This window comes from Physcomitrium patens, chromosome 13, assembly GCF_059467195.1.
Source record: "Physcomitrium patens ecotype Gransden chromosome 13, ASM5946719v1, whole genome shotgun sequence".
NCBI lineage: Eukaryota > Viridiplantae > Streptophyta > Bryopsida > Funariales > Funariaceae > Physcomitrium > Physcomitrium patens.
Window position 1 is genome coordinate 5,222,740 of NC_143422.1, and position 23,993 is coordinate 5,246,732.

General features: G+C 36.6%; 2 protein-coding genes and 1 long non-coding RNA gene across 5 annotated transcripts; 2 read left to right on the forward strand and 1 right to left on the reverse strand.

Annotated features, from left to right (window-relative positions):
• Positions 1–1,367: 1,367 nt before the first annotated feature.
• Positions 1,368–3,947, reverse strand: LOC112290129 (U-box domain-containing protein 26). The gene is made up of 2 exons (XM_024536119.3): positions 2,303–3,947; positions 1,368–2,156 (listed from the first exon to the last, which is right to left on the reverse strand). The coding sequence occupies exons 1-2, from the start codon at positions 3,229–3,231 to the stop codon at positions 1,739–1,741; spliced, it is 1,347 nt and encodes a 448-aa protein (XP_024391887.1). The 5' UTR covers positions 3,232–3,947; the 3' UTR covers positions 1,368–1,738.
• Positions 3,948–8,745: 4,798 nt separating this feature from the next.
• LOC112290764 (putative inactive purple acid phosphatase 29) lies at positions 8,746–12,370 on the forward strand. Its single transcript, XM_024537428.3, has 5 exons — positions 8,746–9,401; positions 10,196–10,337; positions 10,797–11,227; positions 11,393–11,697; positions 11,974–12,370. Exons 1-5 carry the CDS (start codon positions 9,189–9,191, stop codon positions 12,356–12,358), a joined length of 1,476 nt encoding a protein of 491 aa, XP_024393196.1. The 5' UTR covers positions 8,746–9,188; the 3' UTR covers positions 12,359–12,370.
• Positions 12,371–15,105: 2,735 nt separating this feature from the next.
• Positions 15,106–19,742, forward strand: LOC112290421 (uncharacterized). 3 transcript variants are annotated; one of them, XR_016505997.1, is made up of 5 exons: positions 15,412–15,956; positions 16,120–18,282; positions 18,507–18,741; positions 18,963–19,076; positions 19,475–19,742. It is a non-coding gene; the product is annotated as an uncharacterized LOC112290421 (long non-coding RNA). The 3 variants fall into 3 exon arrangements; XR_016505996.1 differs by lacking the exons at positions 18,507–18,741; positions 18,963–19,076; positions 19,475–19,742 and having other exon boundaries at positions 15,106–15,956; positions 16,120–16,918; positions 17,687–18,002; XR_016505995.1 differs by lacking the exons at positions 18,507–18,741; positions 18,963–19,076; positions 19,475–19,742 and having other exon boundaries at positions 15,106–15,956; positions 16,120–18,002.
• The last annotated feature ends 4,251 nt before the right edge of the window (positions 19,743–23,993 follow it).

Genomic DNA, 23,993 nt, shown 5'->3' on the forward strand with positions numbered 1-23,993 from the left:
TAATTTTTTAATAATATAAAGTATATATATTAATATAAAATATAATTTTATAATTTTACTACAAAGTTTAAATTAAAGTGAGCATTATTAAATGTTATAAAAGTGTCACATTAAAAGTATTATGTCTTCTCCTTGATCCAAAGTTTGAATCAAATATATCAAAAATAATACTAAATTTTTTGTTTTACTTCTGGAATGTATTACTGAATCTGAGTTATATATTAAATTTCATGTGTATTTTTATTAATGTTACTTTACTTATATATTTTGAGAATATTTTTTATTTTTCAAATAAATTTTAATAATTTAGTTTGTTGCAATCTTCTAATTTAAAAGGATTGGTAATCATTAAAAATATTTATGCATTTAAATTTAGAAAAGAGGTAAATTCAAAAGATATCAGATATTATTATGAATTAAATCTCAAATTTCGAAAGAAATTTTTAAAACTTTGATTTTGACATTGTCCACAAAACTGCTGTATAATATTTATATTCTTAATTACAACAGTAACTTCTTTATCTTAATAGACTTTAATATAGACCCTTTAAAATCAATGTCCTTTTGATTTTAGAATTTGAATAATCATCAGTTAATGTAACATGTTTAATTTTAATTATTTGATTCGAATTTTTAAAGACGTAGAAATATAATTAAATTGTTGGAAATAAATCTTTTATAATCAATATAATTTTTGTATATATACATATACATACATATATAATACAAACAAAGAAATAAATTAACAATGAATAAATAAATCTTATAAAGACAACTGAACATTATACTATCAAATTCAAAAAGGATTACAATGGGTACAAAAATACTCTCTTTCAAAGAAACACATTACAAAATAAAATACTGTTAATAGTACTAGATTGGTTTTTTTCAATGTAGCAATACAAACATGATCCATACCTCACATATTTCACATATAGATTATTATCCAATTGTTTCATAATACCATTTGTTATTTCCATAACAAATACTCCACAACAACTCTCATTTGAAATGCTTTACACAACATGAATCATCTACGGTATGTATGTATGTATGTATATTCAAGTACCTATATACCCAACCCATTCACACAGAGTGTAGGAACTTGCATTGGCTTCACAATACAAGCAGTACATGTGTATGTGGGGACTACGTCGGCGTGCAATCGACGAGCTCGCGCCGACGATGATTAAATTCTCGAGATCTAGCATGTGGATCTGACTGAGGGTGGAATTCACGGTGAGAGACGCTGATCGCAAAATTGGGGAACGAAATCGACGGAGACAACGGTAAACAACGGAGAAGAGAGGTCAGGGGGACGTGGATTTGATCTGACTGAGTGAGTGAGTGAGTGAGTGAGACGAACATGAGCGATTTGTGTTCCGATCGAACATGTAGAATTAGCAAACATACCCGGAGCAACATGATGTTGTAGTTAGTGTGCTGATCTATTGACAGCGTTGTTCAACACTAGAAGAAAAACTACACCCGGACCGATGGACGCTGATCGCTCCGACTTGTCTCGGAGGGGTGATCGTGAATTGAGCTCGTTCTCCCATCTGCAGCAGTAACTCCTCTTGTTCAAGCCATGCCAAACTTGGGCCTACTCTACAGGGATGGATTAGTCGATCAAAACTGACGGGTCGAATTTGTATGGTACAGAACGCTGCGGATGGCTGGGAGTCAGCGTCGGAGAAGGGGGTTTTATATGCACAGAGGGAGATGGAGATGGGTGATCTCAGAAGTGGATTGCTTTCGTGCCTTCGATGTCTGGGTTGCAGGGGTCTTGCACCCAAAGCTTGTGCAGGACCTTCAGAAGCTGTGAAGCTTTACGCTTGGCTCGAGCCGTGCAGTCACTCTGTATGAGGAGCAACAGCTTCGTTGGAGCGCCGTGGGCGACGGCTGCCTCCCGCATGGCTATGGAGTCGCTGCACATCATGCTGAGCGTTCCGGCTGCATATTCGGTTCCTCTGTCGGAGACTTTTAGGATGAGTTCCACGAGTACTGGCACTGCTAGTGCGTGGTCGATTATGGCCGCTTTGCCCTCTTCGATGGTGCCCAGAAGCTCTAGAGTCGCTAAGACTTTCTCTGCTGTTGCAGAACCCACCCATGGGAGCATTTCCAAGAGTGAAGCCACCGCGCCTACCTCAACAGCTCTGCTCAGCGCAAGTAATTGAACTGTGTAAGACTTCGAGAACCTAAACTTCACTCGTCAAATCAAATACTAAAAAGTAGATACGATGAATCCCTAAAAATTGAAGATATATTTTGTTTTTTAAATGACCATGGGCAGACAACTTACCGTCGTCTATTCTCTCTCAGCAAGCAGAGTGCCAGCAAAGTCTTGGTTGCCAGTTTAACAAGCTTAAGATGATTCTCGTCACGCATCAAATTGTTGAGCGCCTCCATCATTCCAGGGCATGCACCCATCGTTCCCTTGAATCCTTCCTCCAAAGAAAGTTTCTCCAGGAGAAGACATGCGTTCTCCTTGGCATTGATGCTCCCCTTGCACAAATACCATGTCACCACCAGCAAGAATTCCACTGTGGCCATCGACCGTGTCGCTGATTCATCTTCAGACAAGATCGTAAGGGCGGCGAGTGAGTCCTCAAGCACGGGGGATGTGTGGCTCTCGTCAACCAAGTATCGAGCTCCCCTTTCTTCTGTTAAGGTCAAGTTGCTCGACAGCAACAGAGAGAGGAGGCACGACGCTATACCTGATGATCGAATGAGCTCCCTCGACGCCCGATGATCCTTGCTAAGCTTCTTATTTAAGCTACTTAGGATCATCTTCGTGCAATTTCCAGCTTTGATCTCTGCGATAAGCTCCTCCAGATCTGAGGCTCTGAAGTCGGACACATCCGACGTGATGGACGACCTGCCCTCGGAAGAACCTTCCTGCATGACAGAGCAATGATCCATTCTATCCGAGGCCGAGCTTGAGCATGCATTGTCGCCTTCACTCCCAGAAGACGGCGACCCCGGAACAGGTACGGACAATGGGATGCCAATTTCAGACCTCTCGCAGAATCGCCCCTGGTCCACAATCTGCTGCTGCAGGTGGCAATCATTGGCGGCCCATACGAAGGCAGTCTTCTTGCCAAAATCTGGAATGCCTGGGGGAGTGCGGGGACTCAACACCGAGCTGGCACAATTGCCGAATATGCCACATATGAAGAGCTGCGTACCCCTAGCCTGCTGCAACCTCGAATCCGACCTCTGATTTCGCATCCCTCTCTGCCTTTCAACTGATCTCCCTATCTGCCTTCTGACTGGAAGGTCGCTGCCTAAGTGCGCCAACCTGGTAATCCACCACCAGTCCAGCAACCTCACTCCAAAAAAATAACACTACGTCGAGCAACCCACCTCTTCAAAGCCCCGCATCCAATACCTACAGCGCAGCCCCCGTCATCACACAACACCGCCGCTGTAGAATTTTTCACTCTAACCTAGTCATTGTCCCAGGTCCTCTCCAAACGCCGCCAACTAACTTAAACAAGTGCAACGGCTCTCCTCCTCCTCTCGAACAACTCATGCTCACGGCAGCTCTAATTCCTTCTCAAAAGGACCGAACCACTTAACGTTGATGCCGCCACATACTTCACCAAATCAAACCACAAAATGCACTCTACTGCAGTCGTAGACACCACCCCACCATTTCAATCCTTACAGCGGCGAGAGAAGAGCAGCAGAGAACAGTGAAAGTGCAGCTAGCTTAGGACCTGCAAAGAAAGCAGAGGAGGTGGGGGGGAGCATGACTGTGGAGAGTGAGAACAGTTTCAGTCTCCCACAGGATCTGTTGACTGAATCCCTTCCCTTCGCTCTCTCTATCTCTCTCTCTTCTGTCCAAGCCTGAAGCTGGCGTCTCGTAGGGTCGGAGCCCCACCGTGAACTGTGCCTTCTGACCGCCACTGTCAGACCCGTTACGCCAGTGTTTTCAACAGCCTCCTCTGGCAGAATGGACTCATCACCCATTTCCCCCCTTTCTTATGCTGACACCGGATGCCCCAAGTGGCGCCGCGGTATAGAGTGGCGCAACCCTAACTTCCAAGCCAAGAGAGCCGGGTCCCGGCGGTGGTCAAACCGCCAGGCCTAGTCAGAAGAAAGGTGGTTTCCTTCCAGTGCAGGCCACTCTCATGTTGTCGCAGTGGCCCTCTTTTCAAATCCCGTCTGAAATCCACGACGGACCCCACCCACTCAACCCCCCCCCCTTCTTAATCAACTCAAACAGCTCCCAAACTGCCATCTAGACCACGACCCCAGTCAAGTCAATACCAGTCAAACGGTGGCGGCATAGGACCCTGGTAACCGGTTCTTTGTTCACTTCCACGTTTCATCCCTCTCATCAAGCTCCAACAAATGCCATTCATGACGTTCCTGGTTGAATCTCCAGCTCAAGCGTGGCTAGGGGGTCCGGACCCAGCAACAGCAGTTCCGCCTGAGCTGGGATTGCATTCAAACGCTGCGAGGCTGCAGGCATTGCAGCAGCAGCTGCCACTGAGGAATCCAGGCTCTGCAGGGATGCGGAAGGAACAGAGTGGCCCACCGTAGCTGCAACAACAACAACATCATGCCAGAGGGGCCTTACGATTGAGAGCTTTGGCCATCCTGCTCAGCTCCCACTGCAATATTCGCAGGCTTTGGTGGGACACGGCGCGCTGCGAGACTGACGACTGCTGCGCCCATCACCGCCTGGGAAGTCACGGTGATAGGCTTACTTGTGTAGTTTGGCTTTGAGGACCCATTAGGGTTTCGTCGTTTGCAATTTGGCTTCATTGGTGTGTGTTTTGCGTGGTGGTGGTGTTGTTCTTGTCTGTAGTACGGACCATGTATGCTTTCTAATGTTGTGATTATATGATAGTGGTGAATGTATTTGATGGGCGTTTATATTTAGAAGCCCGCTTTGAGTAGGATGTGGATTCATACATTTTTAAATCTCTCTATCTTAGTGAAGAAAATCAGTTCTCTCTAAGTCAAGCAAACAATAGACCTACATCACTTGCATTAATTTGTTGTAATCCTATCAAACGGATTCAAATTATAAGGTATGCATTGGATGCACTTACATATTTGTTTTCAAATAAGCAACTGCTTATATATCACATCAACCACTTTACTACATGAAATTTCCAAGATCTCTTACATTTGAATTATAGAGTATATATTTGATAAATACATGGAACAAGGGAATCCGGAAAGGATCATAGTCACAACACACGCTTCTAATAAAACAAATGGACTACCATTTAATAGAAGTGATTGACCTACTACAAATCCTTAGCCAACACCCATCTCATCACCAATTTGATATATTGCCTAATTCATAAAAGTTATTATGATTATATTTTATGTTTTTCATCATCTAGTTAATGAAAAAATAGTTAATTTAAGTAAAAAATTATTGAGTCATTAAGCACATATTGGTATAGTTAGAATCTTTAATACATATATCATAATTTGTAAAAATAATAAAGGATATTAAAGAACTTAATAAAATAGTAGAAAAGAATATAATCAATTTCTACTTTTAGAAATGCAACATAAATTTATTTATTATTTACAATAATAAATTAAATAATATTGTAATTATAAATATTTATTTTAATTAATTAATCTATAAACATAATATATAAGATTATCTAAAATTAATTATTTTCATATTATTTGTATATTTACTATATATTTATTTTAAAATATGTTTAGTAAAAATAACCTCAAAGAAAAATATGTTAAATAAATATTAATATTATAATAATTGAATAATCGTGTAAGCTAAGTAAGATAAAAACAAATACTTAATTTATCATTATTATTTCATTACAATTTTTTTATAAAAAATTATACAATATCTTTTAATTGAAAATATAAAAAATATAGTTTTAATTTAACATGTAGTAACATTACTTAGATTCAAAATACAAAAAGAAATGATATAAGAATTATATAAACATATATAGTTTTTTATTTTATCTTTTTAATAAACAAGTTTTTAATTCAAGTAAGAAGGATTATTGCATATGTTCTATCTATACATCTGTTTAAATTTTGTAGCTCCTTATTGGACTTTAAGAACTTTTTTTGTCGTGTTGTTCATGTTACAAAGCAATGGGCCCTAATGCTACTTCATATATATAATTATATTTTTAAAAAGGTTTAGTAAAGATGATTTGGATGTTTGATTATATATATATATATATATATATATATATATATATATAAACATACATACATACATATTTATATTTAGTATTAATAAAATCTTATTAAAAAATTGGTGAATTGAAATATATTTTAAAGAACATGATAGTTTAAAACAGATATAAATAGTTCTTTTGTAAAACTAATTTTTTTTATTCAGTAATATAATAAGGAGAATATTCAATATTCAGTATAAATATATATTTGTGTAAAATATAAAAATATAAAATATTACTATAAATCAAGTAAATTCTGATTTATTATGTAACTATATATTTTAGTATATACATATGTATATTGAATATTTTTAGATAATACAAGAATTAGTATTAATAAAAATGAAAATATTAATTAGTATTCTACAATAACTATATACCAATATAAGATGTATTTAATATAAAAAAATTAAAATTGAAAATTTCTTATAAAATTTTAAAATATATGTATGTTTAAATTAATGGTTTTTTAAATTTTTGTAAAGCATATTTATCAACATGCATCTCTAAACAATTTTTTCTAATGAATAATGAAGCTTCAATACATACTTTGATTATTGAATAAAGTATTCTACACATTTATTGTAAAATAATGTCGTTGATGCTTTGAATTTATTGTACAACAAATTCTTTAAGAAAGCCAAGTAATTTACTATCATGAAAGTATGTTTTATATACTTTAGAATAATTTTATATATATATATATATATATATATATAGTTATAGATCTAATCATAAATTTTTTTTTTTGTTTTTTTAATTGATATCTAAAAGAATATAATACAATCAATTTTTTTGAAGATACATAATAAACATATTTACATGCCTATTGTAATTATTTTTAATTAACACAATATATATATATATATATATATATATATATATTTATTTGTAAGTTGATTGTAAATTAATAAGAAGGAACATGTGTTTTATAAAAGATAGAATAATATACTTTCTATACCTATAAATATGATTCCTTTATTGTATGTATGTATGTATGTATGTATGTATGTATATACAAACATACACATAATATTTTATTTCCTATAAATGCTATACACATAGATTGACTGTAGAAATCTACATAAATAATTATTAATAAGAAACATTTACAAGAAAATTAAATATTTTTTCGAGACTTTGAGAAAAAAGTAAAAGTGAAATTAAAGGAATAAAGCTATTTAATTTTTGTAAAATTTCGACCATGAAATTATAAGTAGTAATTAGGATTTGTTCTCAGACAAATGCTCACTGGAAACCATAACACAAAAGCTCACAAATGAAAATGTTCATCTAAACATTTTGAAATACTACTCTTGATATATCTTATTAAGAAATGGTGGCATGCCACTTATGAAGATATGCTACTTATTTAATTAATAATCATAGTGGTTCAATCTAAAATATATTATAAAAGATGTAAATCTTTAGTACACAAAGAATTTTTATTTTTTTCTTTGTGAACATATTAGCATTAATAGTTTGTAAAACATCAAATACCACAATCTTACAAGTAACAACCAAATTAATTACTTTAGAACCCATTAAAAGTCACTTGATTCTAGCCTTGAAAAATCTAATTATCTGTGCATTTTGCACAATCTACCACTTTGAAACGAAATTCAATCAACAAAGGCTCTCCACCATCCTAGAAAGTTCCAAAGTCCCCATCAACGACCTCAGTCAACGCAAGATGAGGCTTGAGGAAGCTTCCATTGAGATTCCAAGGTTTCATCGTCTTTCATAATGGTGCTTAAGGGGCTGCCCGTTTTCAATCCGGGCAGATCGGTCCTTTGATCCCCACCTTATGGAAGTGTTTGACTGGGGCACAGGGCAGAGTGTTGATGGAAATTTCAAAATAGTTGACTCTCTTCTGGGGGAAAATCAAACAAATTACAGTAATTTAATTCTGGGAGTTTATAAATCTCATTCAGATTTTTTTTTTTTGTTTCAAGATCACGAGTTTGTTCATATTCACATTCTTCGTTTATTTTTAATTTTTCAATAATTCATTATGTTGCAGACAATTTAGATATGATTGGACAATGGAATTAGTTGTCCAATCATATATTTTAAAGATTTCATTTATTAATTAACACGTATTTGAAAATTTTAAAACAAACAAGTTTAAGAAGTAGAAGAAGAAGAAGACTACTCACATGAACTCATCAATCCACACAGAACTCAATAGTTTGTAATATTTTTGTTAGTTACGTTCTCTGATTTACTTCAAATTATTTTGATTTTGAAGTAAATAAGAGAACGTGACTAACAAAAATATTATAATCTATACGTAGGAAATTTTAATATTTTTTCAAAATTTATTTTTTAGTCTTCTTCGCTAAAACATATGCATTTATACTTAAACGACAGTTGCTCAATATTGACCAATCGCATCTCGCCATCGCAAACGTAAGCACCAAGTGTGAACGGAACATGTTGGTGAATCGATAAGTGTGAACGGGACACCAAGAAGGGCATTAAGTGTGAACGCGACAATTATCCGAAGGAACTAATGGGAACAGGACCCCATTCCAATCCACACTAGAACTGGTGTGGCCCAGAGTAAAGTCGAGGCTTGATTGCAGCTCTCGCAGGAATTGGTCTCCATAACGCTAGGGTTACGCTCCATACCCCTCGCGGATTGTGGGTCTTACCCATCACGCGCGCTGGCGATGCCAATTCTAATCTCATCCCATCAGTTCCCACTCAATTTCCTTGGGTTATCCTCAAATTTTCGTTTCAGTAGGTTTCGATGTGCATACGACGTTTGTTTCCGATGAAAAGCTTTGAAGCGCAGGAAGCGGTCCCGGGAATATCCTTCATCGCATTATAGCTCGTGACAATTCAGTGTTATACGTGATTGGATTATGCCACTGTATGTTGATTAGCGGTCGTTAAGGTGATTAATGGACATTGGGGCGGAATGGCGTGGTTTGCGTGTAGTGGTGGAAGCAGAGGTTGTTGCGTCGTTGAATTCTCCAGGTTCGGTTTATGGCCCGGCTAGCGACGCGAGCTGATCGTTTCGGGGGTTGTGTCGGTGGCGCTGGCAGGATGGCGTCTCGAAGCGTGGGGTTAGATTCAATTTATTTGTGGTGGATTGTGTGGGTAGGGGTTTTGTTGTGTTTTGTGCCAGGGGTGGTGGTTGGAGATTATTTGCGTCCCGTGCTGAGGTTCAACAGCGAGGGTCAATTCAAAATCCTTCAGGTGGAGTTTGTTTGTTTTTTTTTTTGTTTTTTTTTTTTGGGTGTGTGTTTGAAGTCCTGGCTTGATGCAGTTTTGGTAAGATATGCTTGAAATTTTGAACTCTTCGTTTTTTTATCCTGTTTGGAATAATTTTTTTGGGGTTTGTTGCATAATATCCGATTCATGCCTTGAATGTACGTCATGGTTAAAACAATGCAATGCTACCTTCTCAAACCATCGTCGTAGGGTATAAAGAAAACCTAATTTTGGCGTGGATGATCTCCAATGTCTAATTTGCTGCCCCACTCAAAATCATTGCTCGTTCTGAATTCTTGGTTCATCGCCGCAACTATTGCTTAACTCGACCATTCAATAACTTCTGCTTTTTAGCGTGTCTTTGTTGTGAATGCAATTATACTGTATATGTTTTCTGAGCAGTGACTGTATTACCTTGTGTCACTATTAAAACGTTGTCAAGGATGGTTGGGGTTTTGATTCCTAGTGGTTGCATTGCTGCTCCTGTAGCATTGAAGTAGCAGTTTACGAGGAAGAGTATCGTGATTTGAAGCAATATTTCGAGTCGCGGGTTTGAGAGATCGTAGTAGTCTTATATCCTTCTGCTTGCTGGCGAGTTCGATTAGATAATTGATCTATTGATGAATTTAGGTCGATTGAAGCTGATTGCCGCTTCATGAAAATGGCGGAAGTTTAATGTTTCGTCAGATGTTGGGCAAGTTCTCGGCAGATTGTTTTTGCGTTAGGCCATCTGAATTTTGCTTTCCAGCTTCATGGCTTACTCTTGCTCGTCTGCTCAGGTTGCTGACATGCATTTCGCGCAAGGTGCCCACTCGGCATGTTACGATGTGGCTTCGTCACATCATTGTTCTGACCTGAACACTACATACTTCATTGAGCGGCTACTGGCCGTGGAAAAGCCTGATTTGGTTGTCTTTACTGGTATGATATATCGCATTCCTAGTCCTTGCGTATTTGTCAGATATTTTTGCAGTGGTAATGAAACTGAATTATTACAATTTTGCTTGTGTTAGAAGTACCTAAATTTGTGACGAACTTCAAGAATTTGTCCTTCCATTCTAATCTACGTCAGGATAGGGGCTGCATGACTCGAATAGCTGGCATATAGCACAAGTATAAGGCTACTGTGAACACTGTATAAGAGACGGGATTGTTTGGAATTAGTCTCGATACAAGCCGGTTGTCTGTAGAAATGTGACCTTCTTGTTAATGAAGGGGTTACTGCTTGAGAATATTTGAATCAGAAGTGGTTGTGAACTTGAATGCGCTTGAGGGAGATCCCGGTCGATTTGAGCTTTGTGTTGGCTTCTCCTCCTTCCTTTGTGACGTCTTCCTTCAGTGTTACTTGCTACATCGAAATTTACATGTATCGTCGGGCAGGCGATAATATCGACGGGTCTGCGACGGATGCCATGAAATCAATGGACCAAGCTTTTTCTCCAGTAATAGCGGCCAAAATTCCTTGGGCTGCAGTTTTAGGAAACCACGATCAAGAATCAAACCTACCACGGGCGAAAGTCATGGAATATTTAACGAAGATGGAACACTCCATGTCCGAAATGTTGAACCCAAGCATGGAGAGTCTTTTAGGCAAGAGCGTTGATCGAAGAGCACCAATTGAGGTTCATGGATTTGGCAACTACTACCTGCAGGTGTTCGGTGGTCTAGACTCTGACTCTTCAAATTCAAGCCTTCTCAACTTGTATCTTTTTGACTCCGGGGACTACTCGAAGTTCAACACTGTTGGTGGATACGACTGGGTTCGAGCCAGCCAGTTGCTTTGGTTTGAAACGCTTGCGGCAAAGCTCAAGGTAATTACTTCGTATTTTTCTATGTTACTCGAGACAGTTGCCGTAGGTAGGTGGTTAAGCCCGTTCGAGAAAACATTTACTGTATATACTATGTAGTAATCACGGGTTGGTCTGAGTCATATTCATAAGTTAACGCACGCAACTGTTTGTGTTGTCTTTCTACAGTCTGAATCCTTAGCAAACACCGTGTCCGGACAACAACCACCGCCACCCGTGACTCCAGCGCTGGCTTATTTCCACATTCCGACTCCTGAATACAACGCAGCTTTTACGAGTCCGTCCATGCTAGTGGGTGAGAAACAAGAAGCAACATGCTCCGCATCTGTGAACTCCGGACTGTTCACATCCCTTGTTGAATCTGGGGATGTCAAAGCTACATTTGTTGGTCACGATCATGTCAATGACTACTGCGGCAATCACCTTGGTATACATTTGTGTTATGGTGGTGGCATTGGCTACCATACCTATGGGTACGTGGTTGTTGCTCATATAGTCTCAGGAAACCCCGCCCACTCAAGAGGCTGCATTTTATTTAGTTCTACCTACTTTTGCATTCACTGTACATGGTTACTGCTAGTTGTATTTTGAATCTGTGGTGTGGCTTTTTTGCGCCTTCTTGTGTACGTTTCAGCGAGATATTACGTGAACCTTTTCCATTTCTTTACGATTAGGAATCCATTAATGACACGGAGACTGGTTTTTATGGTTTCATTGACCAAGGTTCTGGTTGTCTTTTCGTGCTTCAGGAAGGCTGGATGGGCTAGACGGGCAAGGATAGTACAGGCTTCTCTTGGAAGGGGTCTGAAGGTTGGTTCAAAGGTCACTCGGGAGATAACAACTTGGAAACGGCTGGATGATGAGGATTTAAGTATATCTGATATACAAATCCTGTACAATGGTTATGCGGGTGAATGGTTTGCTGGGCCTTTCTTTGGCAGAAGTCTCCCTTTCAGAAGGGGAATTCTCGGAGATTGGATGTCTATTATAACCCTTCTGTTGTTACTTACAGGCTTGTTTCTCGTAACCTTTTTGATTAATTATTGGGTTCGGAAGTTTCAAAGTCGTAAAAGGACATACTTTGCCTCCCGTGAAGGAGCATCGTCTGTTGAATCAAATGATATTTATGACTGACTTCCTCCACAATACTGCTTCTCATGTTGTTTTGAGGGTATTGATGTTCCTGCGTCCAGGTTGATGTGTGGAGTGTGGTACATATTTCCTCATTGTTTATATTCATTGTACTTGATCTTGGATGTATGATGCTTTGATTACAGCCTGGGAACATCACTTACATAATCATCTTATTGATTGTGAGACGGAAGAACAGCTTAGTTATTTTATTACATTCAAATAGGATAATTGGAGAGGAAGTTCCACAAAATAGCTAAGGGTGGCTCAAGTGGAAGCCCAGTGTGACCATGATTATGAAAACTTCGAGGTGATTAAAGATAACGAGAGTGGTCGAAGGTGGTCTGGATCTAATCGAGGTTTAAGGAGAAACATAGCACCATCTTTCTTCTCACCACTAAGTTCTCATTTACTATTGCTGCAACTGCTCTAGAAGCCTTCTAAAAACATAAAATCTCGAGGCATGTGAAAATTTTCATCATGATGTAATAACAGGATTTTGGGTACGAACCAACTAATTGTCATGAATCCAATTGACCAAATGAACTCTGCAGAAAAAAAAAATTTTTAAAAAGGAAAAAGCAAATTATTCAACAAAATGAAAAAGAACTCTATGTGGCAGAGATTCTTGTGTCATCAGCTTTGAAACATTAAATACATTCAGTAATCTTGCCGAACATTTATTCATTAAACAAAATTCATCTTCAATAGTTATGTATCACAACTATTTTAATAGTCTCAAGTGTTCCTACGCATGCTTAGAATCTTATTTATAGAGTTGAAGGCATCATTTTGTTATGGTGTCCGAGTTGTACAGTACTCCAATTGAGAATGTTTTCTTCAACCAATTCAGACTTCTTGTGAAGGAGAAATCAAAGTCTTTGTAATTATTTCGAAGAAGAATACATTCTTACATTTCTGAACTCATTACCAACCATAGAGAAATATGTACAAGAATGAGGCATGTAGGTGAACGGCAGAGTATATTTTAGAAGCATATGGCAATTTTAAAATAACTATAAAAATATGTGTATTTGTGCATATATTTACATAAAAAAAAATGAAATATAATTACATTTTCGTCTTATATTAGTTTTATGTAAGTAGTGTGAACATTTATGTCTGCAAATATGTTTTTATCCTTCACATTGGATTGTAACATAACATCAAAAATAAAAAAAACAGAATGAAAAGTGAATACACTTACTTTCATGTAGTTTGACATCTTACTTATTATTGTGTATTATGACTTATATAAATGAGCTGTGCATTTGCCATAATTGCAAACTTTTACTAACAACTCAAACTAGTGGCATTATAAACAATTCAAATATGAGAATGAAACTAAAAATAAACATGATCATATGATTTAAAATGCCAAAAAAAAAATAAAAATAGTGCACAATAAAATTTACCAATAAATATAAATACATTTATAAATCACAAATATATTTAAAAACATGTTGCTAATGCCACCACAATTGCCATGTATTGCATGTCACCATAGTTTTTGCTATTGCTATTACAATTTGCCACCCACTCAACATTATATATATATATACATATATATACACACACATATACATACATATACTTTTTTTTTTTCTTATCCTAATAATATTTTTTTTTTGTTTTGTTGTTTTTTTTTAAAATTGTATAGAGTGTTAATAAAAAACAATTAATAAATTAATAAGAATAATTATGGTAGCAATAGGAAAAAAATGTGATAGCATTAGCAACCCACTATTGAAATAATAATATGTACAATAAAACACACGAAACAAAAACAAAAAAATATAAAATAAAATAAAATAAAACTTTATTGATTAGTTTATTTATGTATTTCAAAAACAGTAAATATGTACTTTGCATCACATAAATATTTATTATTATGCTCATGCTAGGTATAATATATTCAATGATTTCAGGGAAGTTCAACAATTAGATTTTATCAAAAAAAAAGAGAAGAAATGCAAATATTTCATATTCTTGTATTGTATAAAACAATTCCTGTCACAACATGGTGTTGTTAATGTATTTGTAACGGCCTTGTAAAGAGTCACTAAAGATTACCACAATAAACAACAGACAAAAACGGTTAAAACTAGAATAACCTTAAAAATGGTTATAATAAGAAGAATATTCAACCATTCAAATACTACTCCTACTTACCTGTAGTGGTCCTACTCATGATGTAAATTAAACATGCAATTAAGGACAAAACTCAAAAAATCATTATATTATGCACATGTTTTTGCCATTTCATAACAATAATAGAATTTCCTGGTGGTAGAAGACATATTGTCTCCACTCTCAAAAGTAAATGTAAATTAATCCTCCAATCCCCAAGTTAAGATTAGACCAAGCGACATGAGGCGGTGGTGCTTGGCCACATCCACCTCATAAATTATTGATTGTATTTTTGTCCATTCGGAGCCTGAGAACGCTATCCCCGAGTTGTTCCCAAGACGCGAACTCTTAAAACGACAGGGAACACGATCCTTATCAGCAATGGACGAATGTACAGACTAGTGACCGGGATCAGAAGTTGGACGCGAAAGTCAGTTACTCAACGGCGACCGGCTACACCGGTATTGGACAGTTGTCAAGCGTCGCTGAACTTCCTCTGTGACTCACATCTGTACGTATCACACAGAGGATGTACGATTTGCATGGTGTGAAACAACGTTCATCATTCTCGCTAGTAATTCCGGCTTTATTGCCAGCAAAGACTGCACAGCTGCATGGTCTCATGGAAAAACCCTCGCAACTGCTGTTCTGTTTGGCGCTCCTTTCCACGCGCCATCGTAGCCGCGCATTACTTGGACGGCCGCGATTCAGCCGACTTCGGCGCGTAGGCCCGGGAACTGCTTTGGATTCCGCTATGGGGGATTTCTTCCGACGTGCCTTGTGGCGCGCATCTACGGCTACAGCTGGGCCTCATGGTGATGGGCCTCAGATCGACGGCATCTGGCGATTTATGTGGTTATAGGCTCCTCTCTCGTCAGCCCATCTATTTCACGATGCTTTTTGAACGCTTCTCTATGGTGACCCATTCCTTATCCTGCACCGCACTTCGCCTTGAGCCTCACGCGTCGTAGACTACAATTGTCCGCGTGCCTTTGCGACAGAGTGGTATTGCCGTTGTATCCCACGTGAATGGAGTGCGTGTAGTTGCGTCTGTTTGACTCTTGCTGTGTCGGAGCGGGTGTAGCTTTTTGGTGCTGCTCGACATGGAGGGTATGAGGGGGAAGACTGTAGATAGGGTTTCACGCCGTGCATGGAGTGGAGTTTTTCTAAGTAGGAGAAGAGTCTCACATATTGAAGGAGGCGTGCCTTCGTGTTGGATGAAAGATGAAGGCGGGCATGGTTTTCAGCGAGATGTCCATATTTTACGGCATGGATGATGCGAAGCAGGTGTGTCCAAGATGGTGTGGAAGGGAGATACTGGTTCACCTCAGAGACTTCTATGAGGTTGAGAATGGATACGTGTGCCGATTCGTTCGTGATTGAACGCTTTCACTGCAGCCTTGCTGTTGGTTTGTGCGAAATCATATGCATCGGCGCTCAACACGCGAAAGGGTGAACTGAAGATTCACTGGTGAGTCGATGAACTTTCATGTGCACATGGTTCGAAAGATGCTTTGGCTTCTGGTTATTCTTGCCTCTGTGAGGAATGTGCATCTGTGTTCTGATATGCTTGAAAATGTCACCTGATTACGGCGAGTCCTTGCTAATTTGAAGAAACGTTCTTACATTTTCAGGTTACACGTACAAGTCTCAGCAGTATCAGTATGATACTTGGTAATGAGCAGTAATGGTCATGTACCACCTCCGACAGCTTTTTTTTTCTGTCGAGGGTGTTGATTCTCAAGTTTTGACGGATGCAGTCTAGCCATGGTTGAACTGGAAGTTACCATGCTGACTGTGTCGCATGACCCTGTCCTCATGGGTGCGCTTACGGGGCGGGTCTACCCTTAATAAAAAAAAGTTTCGTGGTGCGGGGTGGGCAGTTCCTCCCGCTGGTGTTGTTGGTTGATTGCAGTGTTTGTTTGCAAACTTAACTGGCATGTACTGATACGGGTATCTTGAGATGTTTCTCTGTGAAACGTGCTGTCGAGGGTGCGCGTGCAACCAGCGCAGCACAACGGGATTAGCAGATTGACGCATGGGATGCTACACATGGGGTACATTTGGAGAGTGCATATTATAAATCAGTCCACAATTGAAGATAATCAGCGCGTTATAACCGGAACACAGTTCAACTCAATACATGATACCAATATTTATTTGGTAGCCATAAAACCTCAAAGGTAATAGAGGATGTCGATGGCCAACACAGGGCTCATCCACCCGTCGATCACTGGGTGACCTTGGCGTGATGCAAGTCACGGCTCAACTGCATGACCCAAATTAACGAGTGAATCACCGACTGTTTTTTCGCTGCATTCGCACATCTGAGTAACCCTGCTGATACATGCAGTGCACGATGATGTCGCCTGCTACGATCGTGCAGTCAATCAAGCGCATATTGATCAAGGAAGGATATCCTCACCATGCAAGGTAGTAGTGCTTTCTCCCCACTCCGTTCGCCAAGCCTTTTCTCTTTCTTATCTATCCAATCTTATTCCATCAAAGTTCTTAGCGTTTTTAGTTACGTTCGTTCCCATAGTCTCCTTCCCTCGGATGGCCATTTACATGCTTCAAGAGAGCATACCGCCATCACAGAATTCCTTGTACCTACCTTGCGTCGTCTATCTACAGTTCACTACTTGGCACTTCGCATTCAATTTCATGTACCTTGCTACTCTATTGTGTACCCACTTGTCCGCAACATAGTCTATACCAGTTTTTACCTTTTTCGTTTCACCTTCATCTTATAACCAGCGCATTGTGAATTACCCCATCCTAGTTTGCGAAGGTATCTCATCCGATTTTTCAGATTTACACTACAATCTGTGTGAACTGCTGAACATATATTCTAGACTTGCCCGTATTTGTTACCTCAACTAGTTTCAGTCTTGCAAGGTGGACTCCTAAGTAGAACCACTGAACTCTGAATTCAATGTATAGGCTCATGTGCATCGCAGCCCGACCATCATTTGTACTACATGCTGTATTTCAGATTGTTGTAGTCCTTAAATTTCATTTCAGTTCCTATTTAGATTAGTGTGTGTAGACTATCGTAGCATGGAATAGTAGTTAGGATATGCAGGCTGCTGCAGCTTTGTAGTCGACATGCGGATTTGAAGCCAGCAGGAAGCGTTGTTACGTGGGACTGTCGGGAGCAGGGACGATGGTGGTTTAACGATACAGGTTTCTCCGGTGCAGTGGGTGTGGACAATCATTCAGCATTACATGACGAGGCGATTGATTACAACTTCCAACGGGAAGACAGCAATGGCGGTTGGTGAAACTCAGATACCGCAAGATAGGTTTTGCAAGCAAGGGACCTAAGCTGCATTAGCTAGTTGCACCATCCGGAATCTGAGATGCTGTACCTGGATTCAAGTAAATTAATCCTCGTCTGATAGCCCAATTGTACATGATTATGACTCGACATTCAGGATGTGGAGGTAGAGTCTAGTGTAATTGTTTGTATCTTTGCATGTTTTTCACCGAATTCTGCAGTTAACAGGTTGTTAAATATTGGGTATTCGTTCTGCATGTTGATGGTATGAGGCTGAGCATATTGATTTGCTTGACATTTTTTCCGAGTGGCTTCGATGTTCAACAGGATGATGTACTGTGTCACCTTGAGGTCTACAAATTCTGTGACCATGAATTAATTATGTTGTACTGAACATTGAGATTACCGTGAGCTGTGGTTGTCGTTTCACAAGTGCCTGAGGTATTTGTACATTCCTTTTGCGTATACCCTGCCTGCTGACGGAAGGTTAATGGCACACCTCGACTTCATGTTAAAGGTGCGTCAGGCTCTGCAGCTACACATTACTAGATTCTTCGTCCACTGTTGGCTAATTTAAAACTTGTTTATGTTCAGTATGGTGGCAAACAGTGTGCCTTCTACATCCTTGTTGACAGGCAACACCAATCACCTTATGTGTGTTGTGGTTGGAAGGGTTCAACTCCCTTGGATTGGCTGGGTGATGTAGCAAGAGTCTCTCACATTCGTATTTTAACTCTGTAGAGAACTGGTTCATAATCAGCGATGGTATCCTTCGCACTGGAACTTTTGATGATAATTTTTTGTACCACGACATCGTCTTCGGCAGCGTTGACAATCATGCTACTTTCTATTGCATATCACATGTAGTATCCATCACTTGGGTTCTCACGCTTGGCCACGCATCCGGGTGATGAGCTTGCACGATGGTCAATCAGTGCAGTCACCCTTGTTGACCTACCTCGCCTGATGCACGCCGGTAATCACATTAACCTCCCAATCAAGCTTGTTGCATATCGTTGTCTGAGGTTGCCTTGTGAGCGTGCTCTATTCGTGATCAAAATGTCACAAATAATGAATCGGTAACGTACTTAAATATAACTTGGTAAATATCTGCTCGGAACCGCCGATACATGTATTGTTGCAGCGAAGCATGTGGAAGCCATTTCACCCTAAGTAATAACTGTTGCGCATGAACAGAAGCAGCACCTCCAAGTTGTAGTAACGTCCAATTATCACGGCACCATGGACAAGACATCTGACACGATTTGTTGCCCCAAATAGTTCAACTTGGCGTCAGAAAATACTTTCTTCGTAAGCGTTCCTTGCCATCACATTCTAAACTGTTTTGATAAACTCCAATTGCTCCCTAGCAGGGGCAGCTGGTGCGCAGCTATTCTGCGCTATCAGATCCCGTCAGCTTCTTCTTGTCAGTACGATTCTACCTTCGTGCATACCTGTATTTAGATAGTGTTCAGAACAACTCTAACTCATACGAGTTCTTTCTATGGGTGTAGTCTCATCAATGGATAATAATTGTGTTAGTTAATCGCAGCTTGTGCATTATTAGACCCTTGTCCTGCAACAATAGTCAAGTTTAACATCTCAGGTATGTTATATTCCCTCAACCTGGCTCAGTGGCTCTCTTTTGGTGTTACCTTACTTCAACATCAATGTTGTGCAAAGGTTCTAATCTAGTTGGTATTTACCAGAGGTCAAAGATATGCTAATTAGTGTCGCTGGACAATGAGATCAACAACATGGTTTGGTTGATATATCAATAAGGAGCATATTCTGAAGACGAGTTTCTATTCTAGAATTTTGCTTCATTCGAGTTGAAATTATTCCAATCAAGCTGAGTGAAGAATGTTATCCATTGTTTCGCATTTGTAGATTGAATTAGCTGGATTAACATGAGTATACATCATATTCTTGTGGTCTAATAAAGTGCAAGTACCTTTCGTATGTTCAATCATAAAATGTAGAGTTTAAATCCATGAAAAATCTATGTATTTTATGTGATTTGTTGACTGATGAAAGAGAATGAGTTTTGCTAAAACAATCATTGCATGTACAATGTAGTGTATCACGTTGACACGTTATTATTGGAGCATTTGTCAATACTTTTAAATGTAGTTACTTACGGAAGTATGGATGATGTTGATGTGCACTTTGGTGTAAAATTATGGCCCTTGATATCTCTTCTGACTTTTCTTTTGTGATGATTTGTGATGTTGAGAACTTCTTTTATGTCTTTCTTCATGTTGGTATAAATTGAACTACCCAATCTTGCAATTCCATTACGAAAGTGCATTTCATCAATATATTTATTAATTCTCAGTCTACACATATTTCTTTTCTTTTCTTTTCTTTTCTTTTCTTGTCATTTTCAAAAATATTTCAACATATGAGTAAATTTAACAGTAAGCGGAAATAAAAAGTAAAAAACAATTAAATATCTCTTCTGATTTTTTTAAAAATAAGAACAATAAACAAGTATTTTAAAGAACTTCACTGCTGGTTTGAATTACTTCACAAAATAAAATAAATTACATAAAAAATTGTGGTTTAAAGGACCTAATAAGACATACTTGCATTTGTAAAACTTCGCATGAATTTGGTCATAGAATGCATAAAAATGCACAAAACGATTTTTTTCCAATTTTTTTCCAATTTTCAATGAAAGTTATAGAGAGACTTTTAACTTGATTAACTTTGAATATTTTGTATAAAACCTCTTGATACTTATCTCAATTTGTGTTTGTCTATGATTCTATTGTTTAATTGTTTTCAAAATTTAAGAATCTATTTAAAAGTAATTGATTTACAAATTGAAAGTAGTGGAGTAAGACTAATTTTGCTTCTTTTTTAAAAAAGTTACTTTTAATAATTAATATATTTCTGTTTATTAGAATTATTTTTAATTTTAAAATTACAACTTGTAATAGAGATCTAATCTAATTCTTATCAACTAATTAATCTTTTGTCATTTTATCCACCAAGCAATTTGACAACATATCAATACATCATTCATTCAACAAAAAAAAAATTATCAAAGTTGCAATTAGTGGAGGTACTTAATAAGTTTTCTACTCATTACTTAATTAGTAAAAATTTAAAAATAGTATTCTTAATTTTTAGATATGTACAAAATATCAAGTATTGTATTCTTTTAATGTTTAAAAATTTAGTATTTATAACTTTTTTCTTGAATAGTATCTAATATAAAATCAATGCTAAGGTTAAGTAAGATTTTTTTTTACAAGTTCTTATATATAAATTGTGTGTGTGTATATATGTATATATATATATATATATATATATAGGGAGTTGTTAAAGTCACAATCCAATTTTATTAATGCCACACTCTCCCTTCCCACCTCATGATTCATTCTATACTCGTTCCCTATCTCCAATCGTGTTCCCAACCCTTGTTCTCCATTTCCAGCCCTTGTCCTTCATTCCTAGCTCGACCTCCCCATCCCCACATTGTCCCAACTCCACCCCGACCTCGTCCTGACTCTACCTCTCCTCTCTCTTAACTTTTGGATTTTTTGAGTACACAAATAAAACTTAAAGTATAATTTTAGATATACTTAATATTAATTAAAAAAATGTTGTGATTATGATTCTTGTTATATTTGAATTTTTTCCACTCAGCTTATTTTAGATCTAAAACCATAAATCAACTAGATATATTTCATTGATTAGTATTATTTAAAAATTCATTAAATCAATTTTAATAAATTTTTTACTATACGTATATTAAATTTATATATTAAAAATATTTGTTTTAATATGTATAATAGCTAAAGAAAAATTTGGATTTTATAATAGATGTTTTAGAAACAATCCTTAGAATAATAAGTTTTTTTATAAAATATTCATCAAATATAAAATTTTAACAATTTTGAATTCATACTAAGATTTTATTTAATTTTGACGGGATTTTATTGTTATTCACCTAAAAAATATTTATACTATGATTTAGATAATAAGATTGGATTACTATAAACTTAATATTATAAATGATTATAAATATTTTTACTCTAAATTTAAAATTTAAACCTGATTATCAGATTTTTTAATATTTTATATCTAAATTTAATCATATCTATAAATAAATAAATAATTTTAAAATTAAAATTATTATTTTTTGATTAAAATAAATAACTTATATTCCAAGAAATTGATAGTTAAATAATTTATTTCAATTCTTTTTTATTCTTTTAATATTATTAAAATTTTAAAAAATTTCAAATATTAGATGTAAAATTTTCATCAATATAAAAAATATAAAGAAATAAGTAATGAAGTAATAGCTACTAAATGTATTAGGTAGGCATAGTTTTGTTTTTTTTAATGAAAATTTAATGTATTAAATAAAAATGATAAAAATTTAAAAAAATTCTAAATTTTTAATTTTCAATTCCACTATCTTCACATTTAAAAAAAATAAAAATACTCCACAATATAATTGGTACTACAATTGGTTCTAAGTTCTACTTATGTATGCAAAAAGCCCAAAACTTAAGAGAAGAGGGGGAGGTGGTAGGATGGAATCAAGATATAGTAAGAACAAAGGAGGTTGGGTTGGGAAGAAGGGATATGAATTGGAAACAAGGTTGGAGATAGGAGATGGATACAAAGTGAATCATGAGATGGAAAGGGAAGGTGTGGTATTAATAAAATTGGGATAGTCTATAAACAAGAAAGATCTTGATGCAGATTTGACTTCATATATGTTTGTTAGTGATTGATAGGTTGAAAACTTGGCCAGCAAGTTCACCACATGTTGCACATATTGGTGACTTGTGGTAGAAATTGGCTATATGGTGTACATATAAAGAACTTTTTTTGGAAGTTAAACACATGTTGGAAATCATATAGAATATTGCTACATAGCTAGAAAGAAGAAGGCCTCATTTTTGCAACCATATATACTTGCGTAAGTAGAAAATTTGATATTTTTTAAGCAAAGAAGATCCAATATTATTAGGATTTAATAATAAATCTTTTATTATTTTAAATTGAAAAGGTTCCTAATGTGTTAATACTTTAAATCAAGTGATATGTTGGCTAGACCATTGTCACCTTAAAGCTCTTTTTAATTGACCTTGGTTCCTTTATAATGGAGGATTTCTAACCTAAGTGATATATTTGTCAATTAATGCAAACAACTTTGGATGTTCTTTTAGTAGTAGAGTGAAAATACTTTGTACTTACTATTCTTAATAATAAGAATAGTATTCAAGTATTTGTTATACCATTGAATAAACACTTTAAGTGTCTTATGGTATATTTATTACATTAATCTTTACCTCTTTTGTTTTATTCTCTTAAAGCAACCTTGTATTTTGACAATCATATAGTTATTGTTAAATACAAAAATGGATTGATTTCATCTATTTTTAAGAATAAATTTTCTTGAAATTTCTCTTTGATTACATGTACACATAATGTCACGGCCATAATCATGTAAGCTAATAATTACATATAGAAATAGGTAGAAGTAAGTAAAAGTAGGCAAAAGTAAGTTAATTCTATAATATTTAATATAGAAGCTTCCTAGAAACTTCCTAGACGCTGCTTTGACTTCATAGGTGTCTTTAATTGACTTTTTGGATTAGAAACGTGGTCAACAAGTTGGCCATGTGCCACACATGTTGTTAGCTTGAAGATCAAGCTAACTATGTGGCCCACATGTAGAAAAACTTGCCTTGTAAGTCAAGGCATGTGTCCTACAAAGTCAACACATATTGGAGGTCCTATAGAACGTTGCCACGTAGCCCCTAGTTAGATAGTATATATAGAGACAAGAGTGAAGGCTTCTTCACTCTTGTCAACTCCTTTCTTGCTTCTAGTCTAGTTTCAAGGGTCTCTAGTTTTCTTGTCTTTTGGCAATAGCCATTCTAGTTTCTCTTTTCAATATACATACTTATTATTCATATTTTGTTACTTTTCTTTGAGTGAAGGCTTACTTGTCTGAACTGTTTTTTCATCGAGTTCTTGTCCTTGACAGATTGACAAGAGTGTACTTACAATATCAGAGCTTTGTTTTTCTTGAGTAAGAGTGGATTACCCCTTTCTCTTGACAAGGCATAAGCGTATTAGAAGTTTGCGGATTACCCACTTCTAAACTGATATTGTTCTTAGTATCTTCTTTGTTATCAAGTCTTTCTTTTCTTTTGTTTTGAGCAGTATCAAACAAATTTTTCTTCTTAGTGTCAT